The sequence below is a fragment of the Vanacampus margaritifer genome, chromosome 16, assembly GCF_051991255.1.
Source record: "Vanacampus margaritifer isolate UIUO_Vmar chromosome 16, RoL_Vmar_1.0, whole genome shotgun sequence".
NCBI lineage: Eukaryota > Metazoa > Chordata > Actinopteri > Syngnathiformes > Syngnathidae > Vanacampus > Vanacampus margaritifer.
The window spans coordinates 5,430,787-5,451,456 of record NC_135447.1 but is presented as its reverse complement, the minus strand read 5'-3'; the positions used below and the strand labels follow the sequence as shown (position 1 = coordinate 5,451,456).

General features: G+C 35.9%; 3 protein-coding genes across 15 annotated transcripts in view; 1 reads left to right on the top strand and 2 right to left on the bottom strand.

Moving 5' to 3' along the window:
* ncor1 (nuclear receptor corepressor 1) overlaps positions 1 to 2,612 on the bottom strand; it is a 49,899-nt gene extending 47,287 nt beyond the window's left edge. For 2 of the 9 annotated variants that reach the window (XM_077546109.1, XM_077546111.1), the window contains exon 1: positions 2,334 to 2,612. The gene's annotated coding sequence lies outside the window, so the exon portion shown is untranslated. Of the gene's footprint in view, positions 1 to 2,203; positions 2,222 to 2,333 lie in introns of those variants that run through there. The other 7 variants (XM_077546106.1, XM_077546110.1, XM_077546112.1 and 4 more) reach the window with 6 other exon arrangements.
* A 402-nt stretch (positions 2,613 to 3,014) lies between these two features.
* pigl (phosphatidylinositol glycan anchor biosynthesis, class L) lies at positions 3,015 to 17,209 on the top strand. The gene is made up of 7 exons (XM_077547675.1): positions 3,015 to 3,265; positions 4,186 to 4,285; positions 10,027 to 10,117; positions 11,837 to 11,904; positions 12,470 to 12,501; positions 16,792 to 16,925; positions 17,062 to 17,209. Exons 1-7 carry the CDS (start codon positions 3,019 to 3,021, stop codon positions 17,188 to 17,190), a joined length of 801 nt encoding a protein of 266 aa, XP_077403801.1. The 5' UTR covers positions 3,015 to 3,018; the 3' UTR covers positions 17,191 to 17,209.
* On the bottom strand, positions 17,004 to 20,471 carry cenpv (centromere protein V). 5 transcript variants are annotated; one of them, XR_013288728.1, is made up of 6 exons: positions 20,236 to 20,471; positions 18,603 to 18,695; positions 18,398 to 18,467; positions 18,186 to 18,300; positions 17,542 to 17,985; positions 17,004 to 17,334 (listed from the first exon to the last, which is right to left on the bottom strand). XR_013288728.1 is itself a non-coding variant. In XM_077547678.1 (6 exons), exons 3-6 carry the CDS (start codon positions 18,692 to 18,694, stop codon positions 17,831 to 17,833), a joined length of 432 nt encoding a protein of 143 aa, XP_077403804.1. In that variant the 5' UTR covers position 18,695; positions 18,785 to 18,857; positions 20,306 to 20,470; the 3' UTR covers positions 17,477 to 17,830. The 5 variants fall into 5 exon arrangements, 4 of the variants coding, with proteins under 4 accessions (XP_077403804.1, XP_077403805.1, XP_077403802.1 ...); XM_077547678.1 differs by lacking the exon at positions 17,004 to 17,334 and adding an exon at positions 18,785 to 18,857 and having other exon boundaries at positions 17,477 to 17,985; positions 20,306 to 20,470; XM_077547679.1 differs by lacking the exon at positions 17,004 to 17,334 and adding an exon at positions 18,818 to 18,857 and having other exon boundaries at positions 17,477 to 17,985; positions 20,306 to 20,470.
* Between the last annotated feature and the right edge of the window lie 199 nt (positions 20,472 to 20,670).

The following is a 20,670-nucleotide window of genomic DNA, read 5'->3' as shown; positions in this document are numbered from 1 at the left end:
AAGGATAATATTCAGGTGCTTAATATGAGTGCCATTGACAGGTTGGTGCCTTGGTGACCAGTAAAGGGTGTAGTGTGTGTACACATCCCACCCAAAGTCAGTTGGGAAATGCTACAGCTCCAAGGACAGTCCAATAACAAGGAACTTATAAACAGAGAAGACTTTACTCTAGTCTAATCGACACATATTAGCAATAAAACCTCACATACAAATGGCAAATAGGACTCGCTGCATCTCAAAACTGTGAGGCTACTAACCAGTAACCACTAAGCTCATCGTGCAGCATTTGTATTGGCAATGTTGATGATACAAAATTGCATGTTTTTTTTTGAGCCGCAGCAATAAGAGGACAAACAAAATTAAAGTTAGAAATTGTGAGACACAAAAATTGAGAGACAAGCACATTCTAATGACATCCATCTAATCCAAGATCTTTATTAGGAATCTTTACTACTATTTATAAAGGCTGAATGATTTTGACAAGTAATCGAACTGCAATTTTTTTCTCCATCAATATTGTGAATACAATTTAATATGTGATTGATTATTTTTTTAAGGTCCTCGTCACACGTATTTTAAGCAGAAATGAATCAATTTTAAAAAATTCCTGATTTATTATACATAAAAGTTTTGCAGTGGTGATTTTGCTGCGACCGACGTCACTCCTCCTGCTTAGCGTTATTTTGCCGTGAACGGCACTGAACGGTCAATCGGCGCGGCAATACATATTCTTGGCCTGGCATGAATCGGCTATGTTACCGTGACTACAGTAGATTGGCCGTGAATAGGTTACTTTAGCGTGATGTGTAGGCTGCTGGGAGTCTGTTAAATGACTGTGAGTCATCTGCTGTGAGAGTGTGCATGGTTCCTGCCTCGCTTCAACCTCCTCTCGTGTCGCTTTTCACAAAGTTTTCATTTTGTTTTGCCACCGAAAATATGCTGTAATTGGCACTACCAGCCTAACCCTAATCATAACCATCAAAGCAGGGTTAACAGGAAGTAGAGCACACTTTGCATCTTTTCAAATGCAGCAATCGCATCTTCTACTTCTTGAAAAGTAGAAAATTCTTCAATGCAGAGCAAATCCAACTACATCACGGCAGTATTAATAGGCAAATGTGGCATCTATTCTTCAATACGCTCTCAATTCTTCACAAATGAGTACTGACCGCATGAAATTGTAAACATAATTTTTTTTAAAAAACATTTAAAATAAATACAAAATAAGGCGAGCTGCCTGTCACGGCAAAATAAACGCTGCATATGCATAAGTTAGGCTTATGCTAAAATAAAATAAAATGAATTAATATGAACAATTTATCTGCCTCAAGTAAGTTGTTAATTTAGAAAACACTTTGACCTGCAGTCTTGTTGATGTCAGTAAATTGTGAATGAAATTACAACGATAACGCAAGCAAATCTGTGGCGTCATCACTTCAACTTTTCATGTTTCATGAAGATATGTAAACATGTGGAGTGCACTTCTCATTTTAATTAAACTGCACTGATCCACCCAATGGAATGATCAACATATAAGTGACTTTTAAAACCGGAAAAGCAACTTGTTTCAATGATGCAGCCAACTTACGTCTCCCTTGCTTGCAAATTCAACATTCGTTATCATCAAATAAAACAGATCATTCGTTCTTCTTTCTACTTCCTGCTTAGAAAATGAGCGTCATTGTTCTGTTAAATATTAAACTCAGCTAGATTATTACAACACGGACAGTCGCAATAAGATGCTAACGTTTAAGGGGTTTCCCTTCCACCTTATCCTTTTGTTTGTACTCACTGAAATAGGCTTTATGCTAAAATGATCACAAAGTATTTAAAGCAGTTTGGAAGTAGCTTCATCTAGTAATGGTTCCAATAATGTGTTAGCTTTAGCCATCACTTCACCGTGACGTTTTTAACCGACCTGCTTTTAGTCAGGATTTAATTGTAAACCCCAGCAGCAACGCGTTGCATATGAGTGACATTGCAAATGTTTATCATCCTACTTTAGCATACTCATCATTACAGCAGTACTAGTTGTCGCTTATTTGGGAGGGTGGCCCTACTATCACAATAGAAGCCTGTCCCGTGGATCAAAAGACACACTCGCAGTAATAAACAATCAACAAGCGTACGCGACTACAGACATCCAGGAATATGAGCAAAATATTTATGTTGTTGTTGTTGTTATCGCTAGCTGCTAACTTACCCGTATTTCACCTTTGAATTCGCAACCACGTCGCCATCTTGCAAGACAGATTTTCATCGTACACCAGAGCACTTGAATAGCATAGCCCTACGCACGTTGCTTTGCCAAATAAAATGAGATTTGCACTCACCTCATATTTGGAGACTTTAGCGAAGAAAGGGAACTGCATCTGTATAAAGGAACATGTGCAATTGTTTTATGGAAATCCGCGGCTAACGGGTAGTGGACGATTGAGCAGACTAGGCTGCGCCGCATTTGTCGCTTCACGTCCTGACAGATCAACGTAATTTGTCCTCGTTTGGTTAGATTCACAATCTAGATGCCACTTTATATACTTTCGCAAATCTAGTAAATTATCATTTCGAAATATTCAATACGTACTGAAATTATTGGTAGTTTCTTGTACAGGCAGTTGTTGTTTGTAATAGTGCGTATTTATGTACCTGCAAGGACAAAGCCGTGTGATCGCCAAATCGTTCCCCCAAACACTGTAATGTTTTTGTTTGTATTTTTTATGTTAATATGGAAACATATTAACTTCACAAAATATTTTTTCTTATTTTAACTTCATATAAAATAATCTTATACCATGGCCGTTGCCTTATTTTTTCTTACCATGTTTATATCTACGTAAGTTATCAAGCAAAATTGGATGTTACTTTGAATATAAAAACACTACAATATCTTAGCAGTTGTCAAGAAACTTTTTTCGAGTATTTTCACAAGTTGGCTCGACAGTTCACGTAATTTACATGCGGAACATATCCTACTACACTTGTCTTAACACGGTGTGTTTATGAGTACGGCGATAAATAATGTTCCTGTGGTTGGTTGTCATCGTAGCTGTGGCTTATCTGGTCTGTTTAAAATGCATTTATTATCGATATCAGCGATCGTTAAGACATGGAATCAATCCTTTAGCCAACTTGGAAACACATGGGGCTGATATTAAATGTCTAGTTATAACCGCGCATCCGGATGATGAATGCATGTTCTTTGGACCAACGATCATACGACTTGTCGAATGTAACGTCAACGTGCATTTGCTGTGTTTATCGGAAGGTACAGTAACGCCACATTTCTACGAAGTCTACTTTATGATGAGTAGTCGCGTTTGCTGAATTTCAGTTCATTTCTAGTTTTATTTAGTTAGAATGCAATATGTATATATGACATAGATTGTAACCAATTGCAAGTAATGTAAAACCTATAGAAGCACAGCATACATATACACGTCCAAGAGTGAACGGGAACCTTAAAATTCACAGCTGGTGTTTGATCCATGAATCAACCAATTAATGTCCAAGTCCGTCCACTTATATGCATTTCGGGGACTCTTCCAGTCTCTCTGTATCTTTGTTGCAACCTGCTGATGACACTCCAAGATCAGTGGATTTCACTCTGAAAACATCCTTAGTGCCTCACAATGGCAAGCTACTGTTCATAAATTCTTAGGTGTCGTCTTGGACTCATGATGGCAAAATGTGATCAGCATGTTGCACAGCACTGTTTGATTGATCACTGATTCATGTGTTTAAAATATCCGATCATAAGATGCAGCAATTTGCCCTATTTAACTAACTTGTTTATTTACTGTATATACTTGTGTATTGTTTACTGAGTATCAACAAAAGTATTCTCGGGCATCACATTTAGCAATATTTGCCATGCCCCAGATTAGCAGAAGTTGAATTTCAGTAACGATCTGCTTTCACAACATAAAAATATAAAATTACAGCTAATTGTTGTAGTTGAAACTTATGTTGTGTTGGTCGTTAACATGGGATTTGTGCATCTACGTATACCTTTAAAGGCAGTGAGACTGTTTTGAGGTCGAGTTGTCACATTAATTTACATTTGCATTATAAACTAGTTTCCATCAAGATAATTTACATAAATGTGAAATGTTATAATCTTATGTTTAATAACACTTTACATTTCAATACACCTGCAGCCTAATGTTTACACCAATTTGCTTACAGGAAACTACTACAACCAAGGTGCTCAGCGTAAGCAAGAACTTTTCAACAGCTGTGCTAAACTGGGGATAGCATCCTCCAAAATTACCATACTAGACCACAAGTAAGCAGCACACACACTATAAAAGTATGGTATGGTACAATTTGCTCGTTGAAAGTACACACCATTAAAACGTCTGTTTATTGCATCGTATTTCACATATAATACATTGAAGAAAATGCCACCACGTATCAGTTCTCAGAATTATGTATTGGATTTTTCTTAATCTCCTTAATCGTGACTACATGCTTGATCTTCTGAAAAGAGGATTTGATATTTCTTGTGAGACCACAGCTTTCCGGGGGAAATGTTTTTCGAAGCACCTCCTGGCTGCTGCCTACAAATGATTCTCAATGGATTTGTCTGTCTGTGCGACTGTATCTGAACTTTGACCTCAGAGCTGTCTGCACTTGGAGTGTAGCCCATTTCCCCCTTCTGTGTATTGTGGTGTTTGAGCACACATTTAATCAGCATTTTGCAAACTCCAATCCCACTCACTGTTTCTCCTTCAAATCACCGCCCCGCTTCGCATCCCCAACTCCTGTTGGCTACATTTTTTTTTTGGGCAATGCTCTGAAGCAATGCTAATGTAGGTCATTCCACACTATTTGACTCAGTGACTGTGTGATGGCCTCGTGCTATATGTGCATGTATGTGGCTAGCCACACTTTGGCTTTGGTCTTATTCATTTCCGTCCATCTCCTGTCTTCAACTTCTATGGATCACAAAGGAGTGTAGTATCAAAACCCAGAGGCTAGAATATTGTGTGGTCTGCCAACAAAATAATGTGGTCACTTGATGGAAGACATGGTGATCAGATGATCGTTGCCTATGTCCACAACAATTTCTGTTGAGTTCAACTGAGGACAATTAATTGTAGGGGTGAGAATCTCTGAATGTCTCACGATTCGATTCAGAATCGATTTTTGATTAAGACCGATTTTTGATTCAGAATGATTTGATTGACAATGATTTTTGCTTCAATTTATAGATGTTCAAGGAATCATAATGATCTACTCCAGTCTGACTCGCTAATGCTAATTAGTGCTCTACTCGAAAACAACTTTTATTGGAATAACTTGATCGTGACTTTTTCCTTCTACTCTCTAATGTGGCTACAACTTGACCGCGCGGAACCACACTGCCCCTAAGTGGCCAAATCGGATACAACATGAACAGCGCTCCCAATAAAGGCACACACAAACAAAGGGAAGACAGTATGAAATAATTTAAATAAAATCGATTTTGGGACATTTAAAATCGATTCTGAATCGTACTAAATGAGAATCGCGCTTCTTATGAGAATCGATTTTTTTTGGGCACACCCCTAATTAATTGTATTAATTATATCACTAAATCAAATGTCTTTACTGCAGCATCAGTAGTGTAAAAGTTCCAGATAAGAATGCAGCTTCTTGTTGTTAGCACTTGTGATGGAGCACCTGTGTGCACTGTATCATTTATGTCGGTGTGTCCTGCAGTATAACTTTCCATTGCTCCTTTTCACTCTTCCCAACTATTACAGTATGGCTGCATGATCGACAGCAGATGTTTATCCTGCGGGGAATTACTGTATAATAGTAGTGGCATCTGTAGCTTAGAACTCTTAAGAAGACAGTATGTCAGATGACATGTGAATCCAGTTTGAAAATGGGATTTTCCCATTATTGCTCATGAATAGGACAGCTGTGTTGACAGAATTTGGGGCCCCGGTGCATTTTGTGGCCATTGTGATCAAGCCCGATCGGAACACGCTCTGCTGCCTCTCCACTCGTGCTGGCTTGACCTCAGTCTGCTCCCGGCAAATGATTAGAACTGCTCACTGCACAAATCTAACAGCGTCGTCTTTTATCAAGCTGAACCAAGACTCCCTTGACATTTCTCACTGACTTCAATCTGATATCTTATATTTGACATTTCGATTCCTAGACAAGTTAAATCTGTGACAAATCAATGAATGTGCAGGGCAATATTTGATACTCTATTAGGAATATTTTACTTTTGTTTAAAATTTCACAGTGAAGCGTAAACGATACAGTCTTTACAGGTGATCTAAAAGGGATTTAGTGCTATCTAGTGTTGAATTAATAATTCATTCATTAAAAACAACTAGGGTGTCAGGCGATTAAAATTTTTCGGCGTAATTAACTCATTCACTGCCATTGACGGCTATAGTCAACTTTTATTCGTTTAACATTTTTTTCCACTTTTGTTGACAAGAGTATGAAAACCTAGAAAACAAAAAATGTACATTTAGACCAGATATACAATTTGTGATTAACCCTGAGTTAACTATTGAAGTCATGCAATTAACTACAATTCAAAATGTTAATCGCCTGATGCGATTTAAAAAAGAAAAAAAAAGATTATTAAAAAATTAGGGGCGTCAGGCGATTACAATTTTTAATCGTAATTAATCGCATGACTTCACTAGTTAACTCATGATTAATCACAAATTTATATCTGTTCTAAATGTACAATAAAAAAATTATAGGTTTTCATACTCCTGTTAACAAAAATGGGGAAAAAAAGTTAACTCTTTGACTGCCAGACGTTTTCAGAAAAGGGATGCCGTGGGTGCCAGGCGATTTAAGCATTTTGACTGATCTTTCAAGGTCCAGAAAATTATGTGTTTGGACTATGGAAACACACATACTACCAAATGAAATATTGGACTCTCATCTTTCATCAGAAAAAAAAGTTTGTTTCTACCTTATTCCGTTTTTCAGTAATCAACAATAGAAAATGGTTAGTTTCACCTCTGTTTTGAAACAAACGTCTTTTAACATTCTTTGGCACTCCTCCATAGGATTTTACTAAACGTTATTTAACGTTTTTGGCAGTCAAAGAGTTAACAAAAGTGGAAAAAAAATGTTAAACTAATAGAAATAGTTCAAATGAATTTTTGACGCCTATAATCGTCAACGGCAGTGAATGAGTTAATTCTTTGCACTTTACTGCATTCCTGGAAAAGTGGTTATACTGCCAGATCTTTTTAACGATATTTATTTGGCCGATGGATAATGTTTTTGTTTTTTTTTTATTGTGTGGTCCATTCAAAGAATGTCCTGTATTTTATAAATAAACAAAGAAAAGATGCCTGTTAATTTTATGTAATTTGTAGCTATTTTTTTTAGGTTGATAGTGTAGGATATGTGACTGTGTGAACAGCAGTCTGACGTTTCTCCGGGCCAATAGTCCATGTGACCAGACTAAACAAGCCTTGTGTAACACACACACACACACACACACACACACGCACACACACGCGCGCACAGAATCCCCTCACTGGGCTAAAGTTCAGCAACTGCACACAAACGTTTGCCTGCAAGCAATTAGGCATCCACATGCAAAGCTTACAAGTGGTAGATGGGTAGGTTATTTTAGGACATTTTGCTGCGTTGTCATAGTGACGGCAACACTTGGTCTGCTCGAGGAAAGGTCAGGTGTCTTGTGTCTTTTGTTCATTCCCAACATCCCTCTCACCCTGAAGCGAAATAAGCTAAAATAACAGCTGAATAAATGCAGTAGCGAGAAAGACGGCACCGGCACTCGGTAATATAAGACACGAGAAGCTTACTAGTAAATATCCAAGCCAGTTTTCGCAGAACTTGGTGGATGGGTGTAGCCCAATCCAGGAAAAAAAAAAAACATAAAATGTTGAGCCTGATATATTTACGAGTGAAAAACAGCTATTGCCTTTTGGCTGAAGTTGACGATTTGGCCAATGTCTGACAAGCCCACAATTTAAATGTCTTGTTCATTTGAGGCAGAATGCATTCGGTACATGTGACATTGGAGCGGCGGTGCACATTAGCAAAGTCTGTGAACTCAGCCCCTCCCCCCTTTCTGACACAGCGACCCCTCCACACCGCCAAAGCCTGACCCTGGCAGCCAATAGATTTGTGACCTAATCCATCACTTGCCTCTTCTTGCTCAACTGTCCTGACTCATTGTTTGTGACAAAAAAGGAAAAGGGGGCAAGAGTAGACATGGCCCCTCAGCCACCCCTGTCAAAAAGAGCCATTTTAGGCCAAAGAAATCAGCAAAAATGCGTGTGGAGCCACAAAACTGTGTTACTGTTAATCTAATGTACTGAGGACCCAAGAGCTTATTAGAGCTCCACCATAACACAAATATATTAGAGCCAATATGCACACTTTCATTTTCTTCTACCCTTTCTCTTCTGTTTTGGGGATTTTTGTTGTTGTTGTATCTTTTCATAAATGTTTTTACTTTTCTGCCTTTCTGTGACATTTTTGGCAATATTATGGACATTTAATGATAATTTAGGGGATTTCTTCTTTTATTTTTGGACATATTAGAGTTACTTTTTGACCATTTTCTTTTCTGCCTTTTTTTAAAATAAATGTTCAGATTTTTGGGGGGGTGCCAATTTTGTGTATATTTTATGGTAATTTGGGAAATTTCTTTTGTTTTTTGGTTACTTTTTCAAAATTGGCAGCTTCAGGACATTTTATGATATTTTTCTGCTTTTCCTCTTCCCTTTTGGACATTTTATGGCCACTTTTTGGATATTTTTAGGTCATTTTTAAAACTATTTTCTTCTTCCTTTTTGGGGATTTTTGTTGTTGTTGTATCTTTTCATACATTTTTTGACTTTTCTGCCTTTCTGTCAAATTTGTGACATTTTTGGCAATATTATGAACATTTAATGATAATTTAGGGGATTTCTTCTTTTATTTTTGGACATTTTATAGTTACTTTTTGACCGTTTTCTTTTCTGCCTTTTTTAAAAATAAATGTTCTGATTTTTTGGGGGGTGCCAATTTTGTGTATATTTTATGGTAATTTGGGGGATTTCTTTTGTTTTTTGTTTTTCAGGACATTTTATGATATTTTTCTGCTTCTCCTCTTCCCTTTTGGACATTTTATGGCCACTTTTTGGACATTTTTAGGTCATTTTTAAAACTATTTTCTTCTTCCTTTTTGGGGATTTTTGTTGTTGTTGTATCTTTTCATACATTTTTTGACTTTTCTGCCTTTCTGTCAAATTTGTGACATTTTTGGCAATATTATGAACATTTAATGATAATTTAGGGGATTTCTTCTTTTATTTTTGGACATTTTATAGTTACTTTTTGACCGTTTTCTTTTCTGCCTTTTTTAAAAATAAATGTTCTGATTTTTTGGGGGGTGCCAATTTTGTGTATATTTTATGGTAATTTGGGGGATTTCTTTTGTTTTTTGTTTTTCAGGACATTTTATGATATTTTTCTGCTTCTCCTCTTCCCTTTTGGACATTTTATGGCCACTTTTTGGACATTTTTAGGTCATTTTTAAAACTATTTTCTTCTTCCTTTTTGGACATTTTTAGCATTTTTTTTTTTACCTTTTTCCTCTACTTTTAGTCTCTTTTTCTGACAACTTACAAATTTGGACTCTTGACATTTTTTGAATATTTAATTATTCTTTTTTTCCCCATCTAAATCATTAATTTGTTTAAATAATATTTTATTTAGTAAAAATAAAAAATAAATATGTTAAAAATATATTAATTTCTACTACTTCTTTTTTTTTGAGATCCACAAGGAGCCGCAGGTTGCATACCCCTGATCTAACAGTACAATATCTAGTATATGAAGCAGCACAATAGACTGGGCTAGCAGTTTGGGATGTTTAGGTTTAGTATCCCAACTTTCCAACATTTTCTCACTTCTTGTTGCAATTTTCATTTTGTCACTCCCGTGAGGTTACAATCCAGACATGATGCATCTCAATAAAACCCTGATGTAATCTCGCTGCAACCCAGTGACGCCAGACTGTTTTTCTTTGCCTTCCAGGAAACTTCCAGATGATCCCAAAGCAGAATGGAGGATCTCCCTGGTCACCTCTATAATTGTGAAACACATGAGAGCTCACGCTTTCAACATGGTATGCACGTATCCTTTGTGATAACGTGCATACCGTTGCATTCTGCCAAAGCAATCTTTATATTATTAGCTTAAGCACATGTTCGCAAACCGCAGCGTTCTTGACTCTTTTTTTTTTTTTTTTTCCTGTGGTTTCTGTAAAAATCCTGCAAAGCTACCTATTATTTCTGTTCAAGCGTGACTGTATTTGAAGCCTCCCTAAAAATACAAGCGAGGCATTTAGATTCCGTTTGTGTGTTTACAGACAGATTCATATCAACCCTGGTGCAGTTCTGTGCTATTGGCTAGGAAGGAATGTAGAAAATTTAGAATCAAAGAATCGTTTTATCGATTATCTCTATAAGATTGGTGAAAATGTCAACAAATAGAGTGCAGCAAGGCAAAAATGCAATTCATTACTGAAGGAGAATTGTAAGTGAATTCACGTGTGGTACATCCTGAAAGGAAAAAAAAGCTACCAGTATAAAGGGCTCATGTGCAGAATAGGTTGGAGGAGCAGTCATCAACAAAAAATTTATAGAGCAAGTACTGTATCTATATTGCGCTTTTGGCATTCCGTGCACTGGGATTTAAGCCGCAAGAATTAAATAAAATGTAAAAAAAAAATAAAAATAACTTTTTCACAGAGAATGTAAAAACATTAAACCTTATCATATGTAATTTAAACACATATATATATATATATATATATTTATTTTTTTATTGAACGTGTAGCTCGTTGGGAAAAATCATGAGAAGTTTAGGGGTGTGAATCTTTGAATGTCTCACGATTCTATTCCGATTTTTGGGTGTGCAATTCGATTCCGAATCGATTTTTTCGCTTAAGGATTTTTGATTCAAAATGATTTGATTGACAATGATTTTTGCTTGAATTCAAGGAATCGTAATGTACTAATCTACTAAAATCTACTCCAGTCTGACTCGCTAATGCTAATTAGTGCTCTACTCGTGGCACTTTTATCATTCCAAAGAACGGCTCCACGCTGCAAAAAAAAAAAACAACTTTTATTGGAATAACGTGATCGTGACTTTTTCCTTCTACTCTCTAATGTGGCTACAACTTAACAGTGTATCAGACCGCGTGGAACCACACTGCCCCTCAGTGGCCAAACCGGGTACAACATGAACAGCACTCCAAATAAAGGCACACACAGACAAAGGCAAGAAAGTATAAAAATAATTTAAATAAAATCGATTTTGGGACATTTAAAATTGATTCTGAATCGTATTAAATGAGAATCGATTTTTTTGGGCACACCCCGAGTAACATTACACCCCCGCCCCTTTTTTTTATGCCACAAAGATTAATTCCGGGGATGAACATTGAGTTTATAGTCTGAATTTTACAGTATTTGTATATTATTATCATTTAGTAGTTCATTTTCCTTTTACAGAACATTGTTGCCTTTCTTAACATTTCAGTTTTATCTGAGCGTGCAAAGACAAAATAGGCTACAGAGCAACTGCCAATTTTTACTTTTCTGACTCAGACCTGCTTTTTTTTTTTTCACTTCCTCATGGGTGCAAGCATGCACACAGAAACAAAAAAATGCTTCAAAATACCAGGTGGCAGCTGCCAAATACCTCAACAGACAGAGTCAGAAATCTGACAACGAAACCGGAAAAATGGTTCTCCCTCGCGATAGATTTGTCCTCACTCACCCTTGGACCCACGGATTGTGCCCTTCCACCCGCAGTGACACATCTTTTGTTGTTTCAGGTGCTAACCTTCGATGGAAGAGGAGTGAGTGGCCACAGCAATCACATAGCTATCTATAAAGCTGTCAGGTAGGCTGACTTCCAAGGCTTTGCTGTTTTTAATCCACCAACATTCCCTTCAGTTAACCATTAAACATCAAGGACAACAGGGGGGGGGGGGGGTGGGGGGGTGATAGACACATGAAAACAAAGACCCCATTTGCATAATGTTTTTCAGGACTGCTGTACATGGCAAACAGAATCCTCAAAAGCAGTCTGCTGTGCTTTCAGAGAGCAGCAATAAATCCTGACACTAACGCGGTAAAGTAGGGCAGCTCTGGTTTGGGATAAAAAATAAAATAAAAATTTATCTTCAGACTAGATCAGTCGGGCCAGTCTTGGTCACAAATCTTCCACTTATGGCTTTTGATCCAACTGCAGACCTCAGCTATTACAAACTGAAATCTCCACAATTTTGCTAGCACCGCACAGCCTCATTTTTTAGGCATTGGTTGAATTTGTGTCGTGATCACAGAAGGCAAATCTTTCATCTTGCATCCTGGCAAGAGTTATTTTAGTCCAAATTCTCAAACACAAGACCTGCCATGACCATGGATCATTTCAACAGCTGTTTTTTTCTTTCTTCCTCTTACAGGCACCTCGCTTCCACTGACCAACTACCCAATGGTAAAATTGACACCTTTGCCATATTTTGTCATTATTTTTCAACTTGTGACTACATGGGGTATCTGATGACTACTAAAAGATCTCACCAGTAAAAACAATGTTGCTTTTGAACTATACTGGGGAAAAATGTCTTATGCCTAATGTAGATACATTTTGTTTGTTAATCTATGGCGCCCTCTTGTGCACACTAAAGTGGCATGTGTCATACCGGCTGCTATTTGCACTCACTCCATTCACAATGTTGGGGTCAGTTTCCTGTTACAAGGCGAGAACATTTCCATGGACTCTCATAATCCTAATGACACTTAAACATAATTTATGTGCACACCTAAATGCCATGGAAATGATCTGTTTTGAATGTGTACATTTTTAATTGTAATTAATCGTATGACTTCACTATTTAACTCACGATCTGTTCTAAATGTACAATGAAAAAAAATTCAAAGTTTTCATACTCTTGTTAACAAAAGTGGGAAAAAATGTAAACTAATAGAAAAAGTTCAAATTAATTTTCGACTATTATAACAGTCAATGGCAGTGAATGAATGAAAACAAAAAAGAAGAAAAGATAAAAAATTTGGGCCGTCAGGTGATTAAAATTTTAATCGTAATTAATCACATGACTTTACTAGTTAATTCACGATTAATCACAAATTTTACGTCTAATTCTAGCTTTTCATACTTTTTAACAAAAGAGAAGAAAAAAATCTTAAACTAATAGAAATAGTTCAAATTAATTGTTGACGTCTATAGTCGTCAATGGCAGTGAATGAATAAAAACAAAAAAGAAGAAAAGATAAAAAATTTGGGGCGTCAGGTGATTAAAATTTTAATCGTAATTAATCACATGACTTTGCTAGTTAATTCACGATTAATCACAAATTTTACGTCAAATTCTAGCTTTTCATACTCTTTTTAACAAAAGAGAAGAAAAAAATCTTAAACTAATAGAAATAGTTCAAATGAATTTTTGACGTCTATAGCCGTCAATGGCAGTGAATGAATAAAAACAAAAAAGAAGAAAAGATAAAAAATTTGGGGCGTCAGGTGATTAAAATTTTAATCGTAATTAATCACATGACTTTGCTAGTTAATTCACGATTAATCACAAATTTTACGTCTGTTCTAAATGTACAAAAAAATAAATTCTAGCTTTTCATACTGTTTTTAACAAAAGAGAAGAAAAAAATCTTAAACTAATAGAAATAGTTCAAATGAATTTTTGACGTCTATAGCCGTCAATGGCAGTGAATGAATAAAAACAAAAAAGAAAAGATAAAAAATTTGGGGCATCAGGTGATTAAAATTTTAATCGTAATTAATCACATGACTTTACTAGTTAATTCACGATTAATCACAAATTTTACGTCTGTTCTAAATGTACAAAAAAAGAAATTCTAGCTTTTCATACTCTTTTTAACAAAAGAGAAGAAAAAAATCTTAAACTAATAGAAATAGTTCAAATGAATTGTTGACGTCTATAGCCGTCAATGGCAGTGAATGAATAAAAACAAAAAAGAAGAAAAGATAAAAAATTTGGGGCGTCAGGTGATTAAAATTTTAATCGTAATTAATCACATGACTTTGCTAGTTAATTCACGATTAATCACAAATTTTACGTCAAATTCTAGCTTTTCATACTCTTTTTAACAAAAGAGAAGAAAAAAATCTTAAACTAATAGAAATAGTTCAAATGAATTTTTGACGTCTATAGCCGTCAATGGCAGTGAATGAATAAAAACAAAAAAGAAGAAAAGATAAAAAATTTGGGGCGTCAGGTGATTAAAATTTTAATCGTAATTAATCACATGACTTTGCTAGTTAATTCACGATTAATCACAAATTTTACGTCTGTTCTAAATGTACAAAAAAATAAATTCTAGCTTTTCATACTGTTTTTAACAAAAGAGAAGAAAAAAATCTTAAACTAATAGAAATAGTTCAAATGAATTTTTGACGTCTATAGCCGTCAATGGCAGTGAATGAATAAAAACAAAAAAGAAAAGATAAAAAATTTGGGGCATCAGGTGATTAAAATTTTAATCGTAATTAATCACATGACTTTACTAGTTAATTCACGATTAATCACAAATTTTACGTCTGTTCTAAATGTACAAAAAAAGAAATTCTAGCTTTTCATACTCTTTTTAACAAAAGAGAAGAAAAAAATCTTAAACTAATAGAAATAGTTCAAATGAATTTTTGACGTCTATAGCCGTCAATGGCAGTGAATGAATGAAAACAAAAAAGAAGAAAAGATAAAAAATTTGGGGCGTCAGGTGATTAAAATTTTAATCGTAATTAATCACATGACTTTACTAGTTAATTCACGATTAATCACAAATTTTACGTCTAATTCTAGCTTTTCATACTCTTTTTAACAAAAGAGAAGAAAAAAATCTTAAACTAATAGAAATAGTTCAAATGAATTGTTGACGTCTATAGCCGTCAATGGCAGTGAATGAATAAAAACAAAAAAGAAAAGATAAAAAATCTGGGGCGTCAGGTGATTAAAATTTTAATCGTAATTAATCACATGACTTTGCTAGTTAATTCACGATTAATCACAAATTTTACGTCTGTTCTAAATGTACAAAAAAAGAAATTCTAGCTTTTCATACTCTTTTTAACAAAAGAGAAGAAAAAAATCTTAAACTAATAGAAATAGTTCAAATGAATTTTTGACGTCTATAGCCGTCAATGGCAGTGAATGAATAAAAACAAAAAAGAAAAGATAAAAAATTTGGGGCATCAGGTGATTAAAATTTTAATCGTAATTAATCACATGACTTTACTAGTTAATTCACGATTAATCACAAATTTTACGTCTGTTCTAAATGTACAAAAAAAGAAATTCTAGCTTTTCATACTCTTTTTAACAAAAGAGAAGAAAAAAATCTTAAACTAATAGAAATAGTTCAAATGAATTGTTGACGTCTATAGCCGTCAATGGCAGTGAATGAATAAAAACAAAAAAGAAGAAAAGATAAAAAATTTGGGGCGTCAGGTGATTAAAATTTTAATCGTAATTAATCACATGACTTTGCTAGTTAATTCACGATTAATCACAAATTTTACGTCAAATTCTAGCTTTTCATACTCTTTTTAACAAAAGAGAAGAAAAAAATCTTAAACTAATAGAAATAGTTCAAATGAATTTTTGACGTCTATAGCCGTCAATGGCAGTGAATGAATAAAAACAAAAAAGAAAAGATAAAAAATTTGGGGCATCAGGTGATTAAAATTTTAATCGTAATTAATCACATGACTTTACTAGTTAATTCACGATTAATCACAAATTTTACGTCTGTTCTAAATGTACAAAAAAAGAAATTCTAGCTTTTCATACTCTTTTTAACAAAAGAGAAGAAAAAAATCTTAAACTAATAGAAATAGTTCAAATGAATTTTTGACGTCTATAGCCGTCAATGGCAGTGAATGAATAAAAACAAAAAAGAAGAAAAGATAAAAAATTTGGGGCGTCAGGTGATTAAAATTTTAATCGTAATTAATCACATGACTTTGCTAGTTAATTCACGATTAATCACAAATTTTACGTCAAATTCTAGCTTTTCATACTCTTTTTAACAAAAGAGAAGAAAAAAATCTTAAACTAATAGAAATAGTTCAAATGAATTTTTGACGTCTATAGCCGTCAATGGCAGTGAATGAATAAAAACAAAAAAGAAGAAAAGATAAAAAATTTGGGGCGTCAGGTGATTAAAATTTTAATTGTAATTAATCACATGACTTTACTAGTTAATTCACGATTAATCACAAATTTTACGTCTGTTCTAAATGTACAAAAAAAGAAGAAAAAAATCTTAAACTAATAGAAATAGTTCAAATGAATTTTTGACGTCTATAGCCGTCAATGGCAGTGAATGAGTTAATCACATCACAACAGCATGGTAGTTACAGTTGCCAGGCTAAATCTTCATTGAGTCATCTAAAAACCAGCAGGTGCGTGCGTCATTAATCATGCTCAAACAGGTTTTAAAGTTAACTGACTGAATAACATGTCATCCACGTGGAATGGGAATTCAATTTAGCCCCAACGTGACTGAAGCTTCTTCACGTGACTATATAGCAAGTTATCAGAAAGAGATTGAAGTCTCTGTGGCCTTACATGGTTTTCAAATTTCCAATTTTCTGTACATCAGAACTGTTTATATTTGCTGTATCATTCTCATTTCATGTAACGTGCCAGGAGAGCGGTCTACATTTATCATAAACATCTGCAGCTGTCGCGAACGTTAACCAAAAAAACGGTCTCTTCCTGTTCCCCAGACTGCCGTTTGTTCTGCTTGATGACTGTCAGCCTGCTCAGGAAATATGTTTCCGTCTTGGAACTTCCTCTCAGCTGGCTGCTTCCCTCGTCGCTCCGCTGCATAATAGCCTCAAAGGGCTACAGGCAGTGCAAAGTAAGGCTTGGACATACTGCACCACTGAGAAATCTTTTTTTTTTTTTTTTTTTTTTTTTAAAGACAGTTTGACCACGATTAACTGTTAAAGATGCTTTCGAGTTTTATTCTCATGTAGAAACTTTCCTCTTTTCAGGCTGCCATGCTTTGTCACCGAACTCAACTGGTTTGGTTTCGGTATCTGTACATCACCTTCTCACGCTACATGTTCGTCAACACTTTCCAGATGATTCCACGGGGACCAAAGGTTAATAAAATGTATTAGAAGATGACCAAAAATGCTATACTTGTAGCTATTTATGACTTGAATGTAGAAAGGGCGATAATGGACCACATGCAGAGCATCGCCAGGGTTTTTCCCCCTGGCTCAAAATGAGATTTGAAGGATGTCGGTACTCGCAGCGGTGACCTACGTCAGTGGTCCTCAACCCTGATCCTCAGGGAACCGGTATCCAGCCTGTTTTCCATGTCTCCCACAGCCAACACAGGTGGAGATCATTATCTGCCATCTCCAGAGATTGCTGATTAGTTGATGATATGAATCACCTGTGTTGGCTGTGGGAGGCATGGAAAACAGGCTGGATACCGGGTGTCCTCGAGGACCAGGGTTGAGGACCACTGACCTATGTCATTATCAGCCACCCACCTGCGGCCATTTTACAAATTAGGGACTAGTAAGGAGAAATTATATGATTGGCATAAAGATTCTTTACTATGCGTTTAGCTATCGACCAGAAGTTAACACGCATGTGCTGCATGCATGGAGTCCATTAAGTCATAAAATTGATGACATGAATCAGTTTTGCCTTAAAAAAAAACAACAACTTTATAACGTTCAGTCATTCTTGTTGTGTAAAAAGTCATTCTGTCACTGCACTGTTTAGATTTTTACAACCAAAATCAAATTATTTTGTCTCCTCGGGTTGAACGCCCTCCTTGTGTTTTGACATGCCTTTGATTGTCTTGTGCGCTTTCACGCTTTCTTCCCACGTTTCCCCGAAAAACTTCTCTACTTTGATACTTCGCACTGTGCCTGGATCCAGACAGTGTGGAGCGACGCCTAAGGAGAAAATTAAAGGGGAGGGGATTTTCGTTTTTGAATGGATTCCCCTATATTACTGTTATCTAAAAATTTCTGTTGTTCTACAATGAACTCACACCATGATCAGTTTGGCGTTTACGGTATAAACAAAATATGTTTACATTACAAATTGGTGAGAGAATCATCATGTGGTGTGAAAAAGCAGTTCCCCCTCATACCATATCCATCAGGGTTGGAGCGTGGCGTGTAGAAGCTCTGAACTCCGCACTTTTTACAGAAGGTGTGCTTTGCAGCGTGAGTGTTAAATGTATATGTGGTCAGGTGATCGCCACCCTAGGAAGAGAAAATGGACGAGACCAAAACATGACTGCTGTTATTTTGAGGTTGTACCGGTATTTTTTGTGTGTGTTTTGAAAATCAGGTTCCCTACCTGCAAAAGAGTAAAGTTGGATTTGGGGACAATAAAATGATGGTTTTGTTTCTTTGTACAAATACTACAGCTGGAAATGACAAAAAGGTTCAAAAGAAAAGGAAACAAAAAGTTACCGTACATGATAACCACTGAAACACACTTTTTGTTTTTTATTATTGTAACACTAATAACATTGCATACTAATAATAAGAAATACCCATACTTGCAATCAAAAACATGGAGGTCTGGAGCGCTCCAGACTTCAAACCTCACAGCTCCACAATGGCAGCCGCCGGTATGTTTCACAAGGTCCATTCTGAAACAACAGGAAATAGTCACAGAGTCATTCTTTCTTCATAATCTCCAAGCAAGCAGTTACACAAGTAAGGTGACTATTTAGCTAACCTTAAAAAAAAATTCTAGCAAAACAGGACTGACGTGTATATCGGGAAATGTGTTGTGGAATCAGATGCCCCGCCTGAAACCGGTACAAACATCAAAAGTCCATCACAGGTCATTTACACAAAGCTGTCCTCATTCGCAGCAACTGATTCTTCTCAGGTCTATTCGAATGTGAGTATGTCCAACATCTTTGCTGTCCGGAGCTGTGAAAACATGCCTTTCACGTGATAAAACCAGTTTACAAAGTGCAACTTAGGCCTTTTCCTGGAACACTTTCAGGGCCCACAGTAATTATTTCCAAGCAAGGGGGAGGGCAAAGTACAGCAGCAGACTTGCACAAACATTCCTCCTGGGTTGAACTAGTTCAGCCTGACACACAGCTCTGTGTTGGAAAACTGTGACGTGGTACATCACGGGTTTGGTCTCATATGACATGTGCTCGATGATATGGTTGTGACCCAAATACGTGAACATGAGCTGTATCCTATCATATCATCACCCATTTATAGAAAGCCACGAGGCCACGGAGCCATATCAAAGCAATTGGGTTTAGTATATTACTTTGAATGACTAAATTAAGGGTGACTGAACTTGACTTTGGTCCTATTAGTGTCTTGCCACACATAGTGGTAAAGTACGAGTCCATATGTTGTAGAGTGTAGTGTTTTCTGTATGCACTCGAGACATACTTAGATATTGATATTGTACACTACATCCTTGCTGCCAATTATAATGTAATTTACTAATTTTCATCCATTCATATGTCATGTCTATATTGCTTATCCTTGGGGTCGTGGATGGTACACAAGTGACCATTTGCATTCATTTTAGTGAAAAATATAGAAGCTTCAATGAACCCAACACGCCTGTTTTTGAAATGTTGGAGAAAGCTAGTTGTACTACAAAAATGTGGTCATGTGTAGATTTTTCAGGCGAAGATATTTATTTTCCTCACAACTTTTTTTCTTTTATGGTAAACATCTGAAAACAAATCACTAGCTTGCTGTGTCAAAATAGGCGTGTTAATTTTTTCAACCTCTGTGGATAAATAAGACATTAAAAAAATATTATTTTGTTTGTTTATGTTAATTATATCAGAAAACTATTGCATGCAGTTTATTTGTTCGTTGTGCCAAATTAACAAAATGGGTTGTGCATCAGTACTGCTACTTACCGATGTTATTTATTCATATAAACAAAACAAATAAACTATTGTAGTAGGGCCTACTTATCTAATTTATTTTCATGCACAAATGTGTTTTTTTAGTAGGGAGCTATGATACATGAAAGTTTAAGTGAGGCCAACCGTGCTAGCCCCCGCCCTTCATGCCTAAAATAACACAAGCCGGTATTGCAACAGCTGGTGCCTGGTAGCATTTACAAGTCACGTTTCCATCAACTAACAAATACAGTACATTTGTGATGAAATGAATCCCCAACATTTGCCATCTCACCTCAGTGCCATTTAGTCGGGTACACTTTTACATAGCAAGCAAGTTTAGACTACAAAAAAAATACACTCACCAAGGCAAGACAAAACACAAAAATAAGGGCCTTGTATAATGTTTAACAAGGTCTTGTTGGGTCTTGTTTAGCTGTTTGTTAGGACACTCGTCCACGTTGCTTACTGCTCAGCAACCAATGGCAATCCAAACAAACAATCCTTCCATCCAATCAAAGCAAGAGGATTCGAGAAGCTGACGATCCTTCTAGAAAATTCCAGCTAGAAGGACCTTCGTGCCATGTGGTATTATTCCGCGGGGCTACCCAAGTGTTTTACTTAAAATACATGTATTTATTTTTAACTATATCAGTGGCAATAAATTATATTTATTCACAAAATGTACTTTAAGTGTTATGGGTCTTAACGAAATAAACTCTGATGGTTT

Excerpts from the sequence above, each read along its gene's own strand:
- pigl (XM_077547675.1), top strand. The coding sequence starts at position 3,019 with ATGTTCCTGTGGTTGGTTGTCATCGTAGCTGTGGCTTATCTGGTCTGT. Across the intron at positions 3,266-4,185 it reads TTTGCTGTGTTTATCGGAAG|GAAACTACTACAACCAAGGT; the intron begins GTACAGTAACGC and ends ATTTGCTTACAG. Across the intron at positions 4,286-10,026 it reads ATTACCATACTAGACCACAA|GAAACTTCCAGATGATCCCA; the intron begins GTAAGCAGCACA and ends TTTGCCTTCCAG.
- cenpv (XM_077547676.1), bottom strand. Across the intron at positions 18,468-18,602 it reads CTCCATGTTTTTGATTGCAA|CTGTAGTATTTGTACAAAGA; the intron begins GTATGGGTATTT and ends TGTCATTTCCAG. Across the intron at positions 17,986-18,185 it reads CTCCAACCCTGATGGATATG|GCGTCGCTCCACACTGTCTG; the intron begins GTATGAGGGGGA and ends TTTTCTCCTTAG.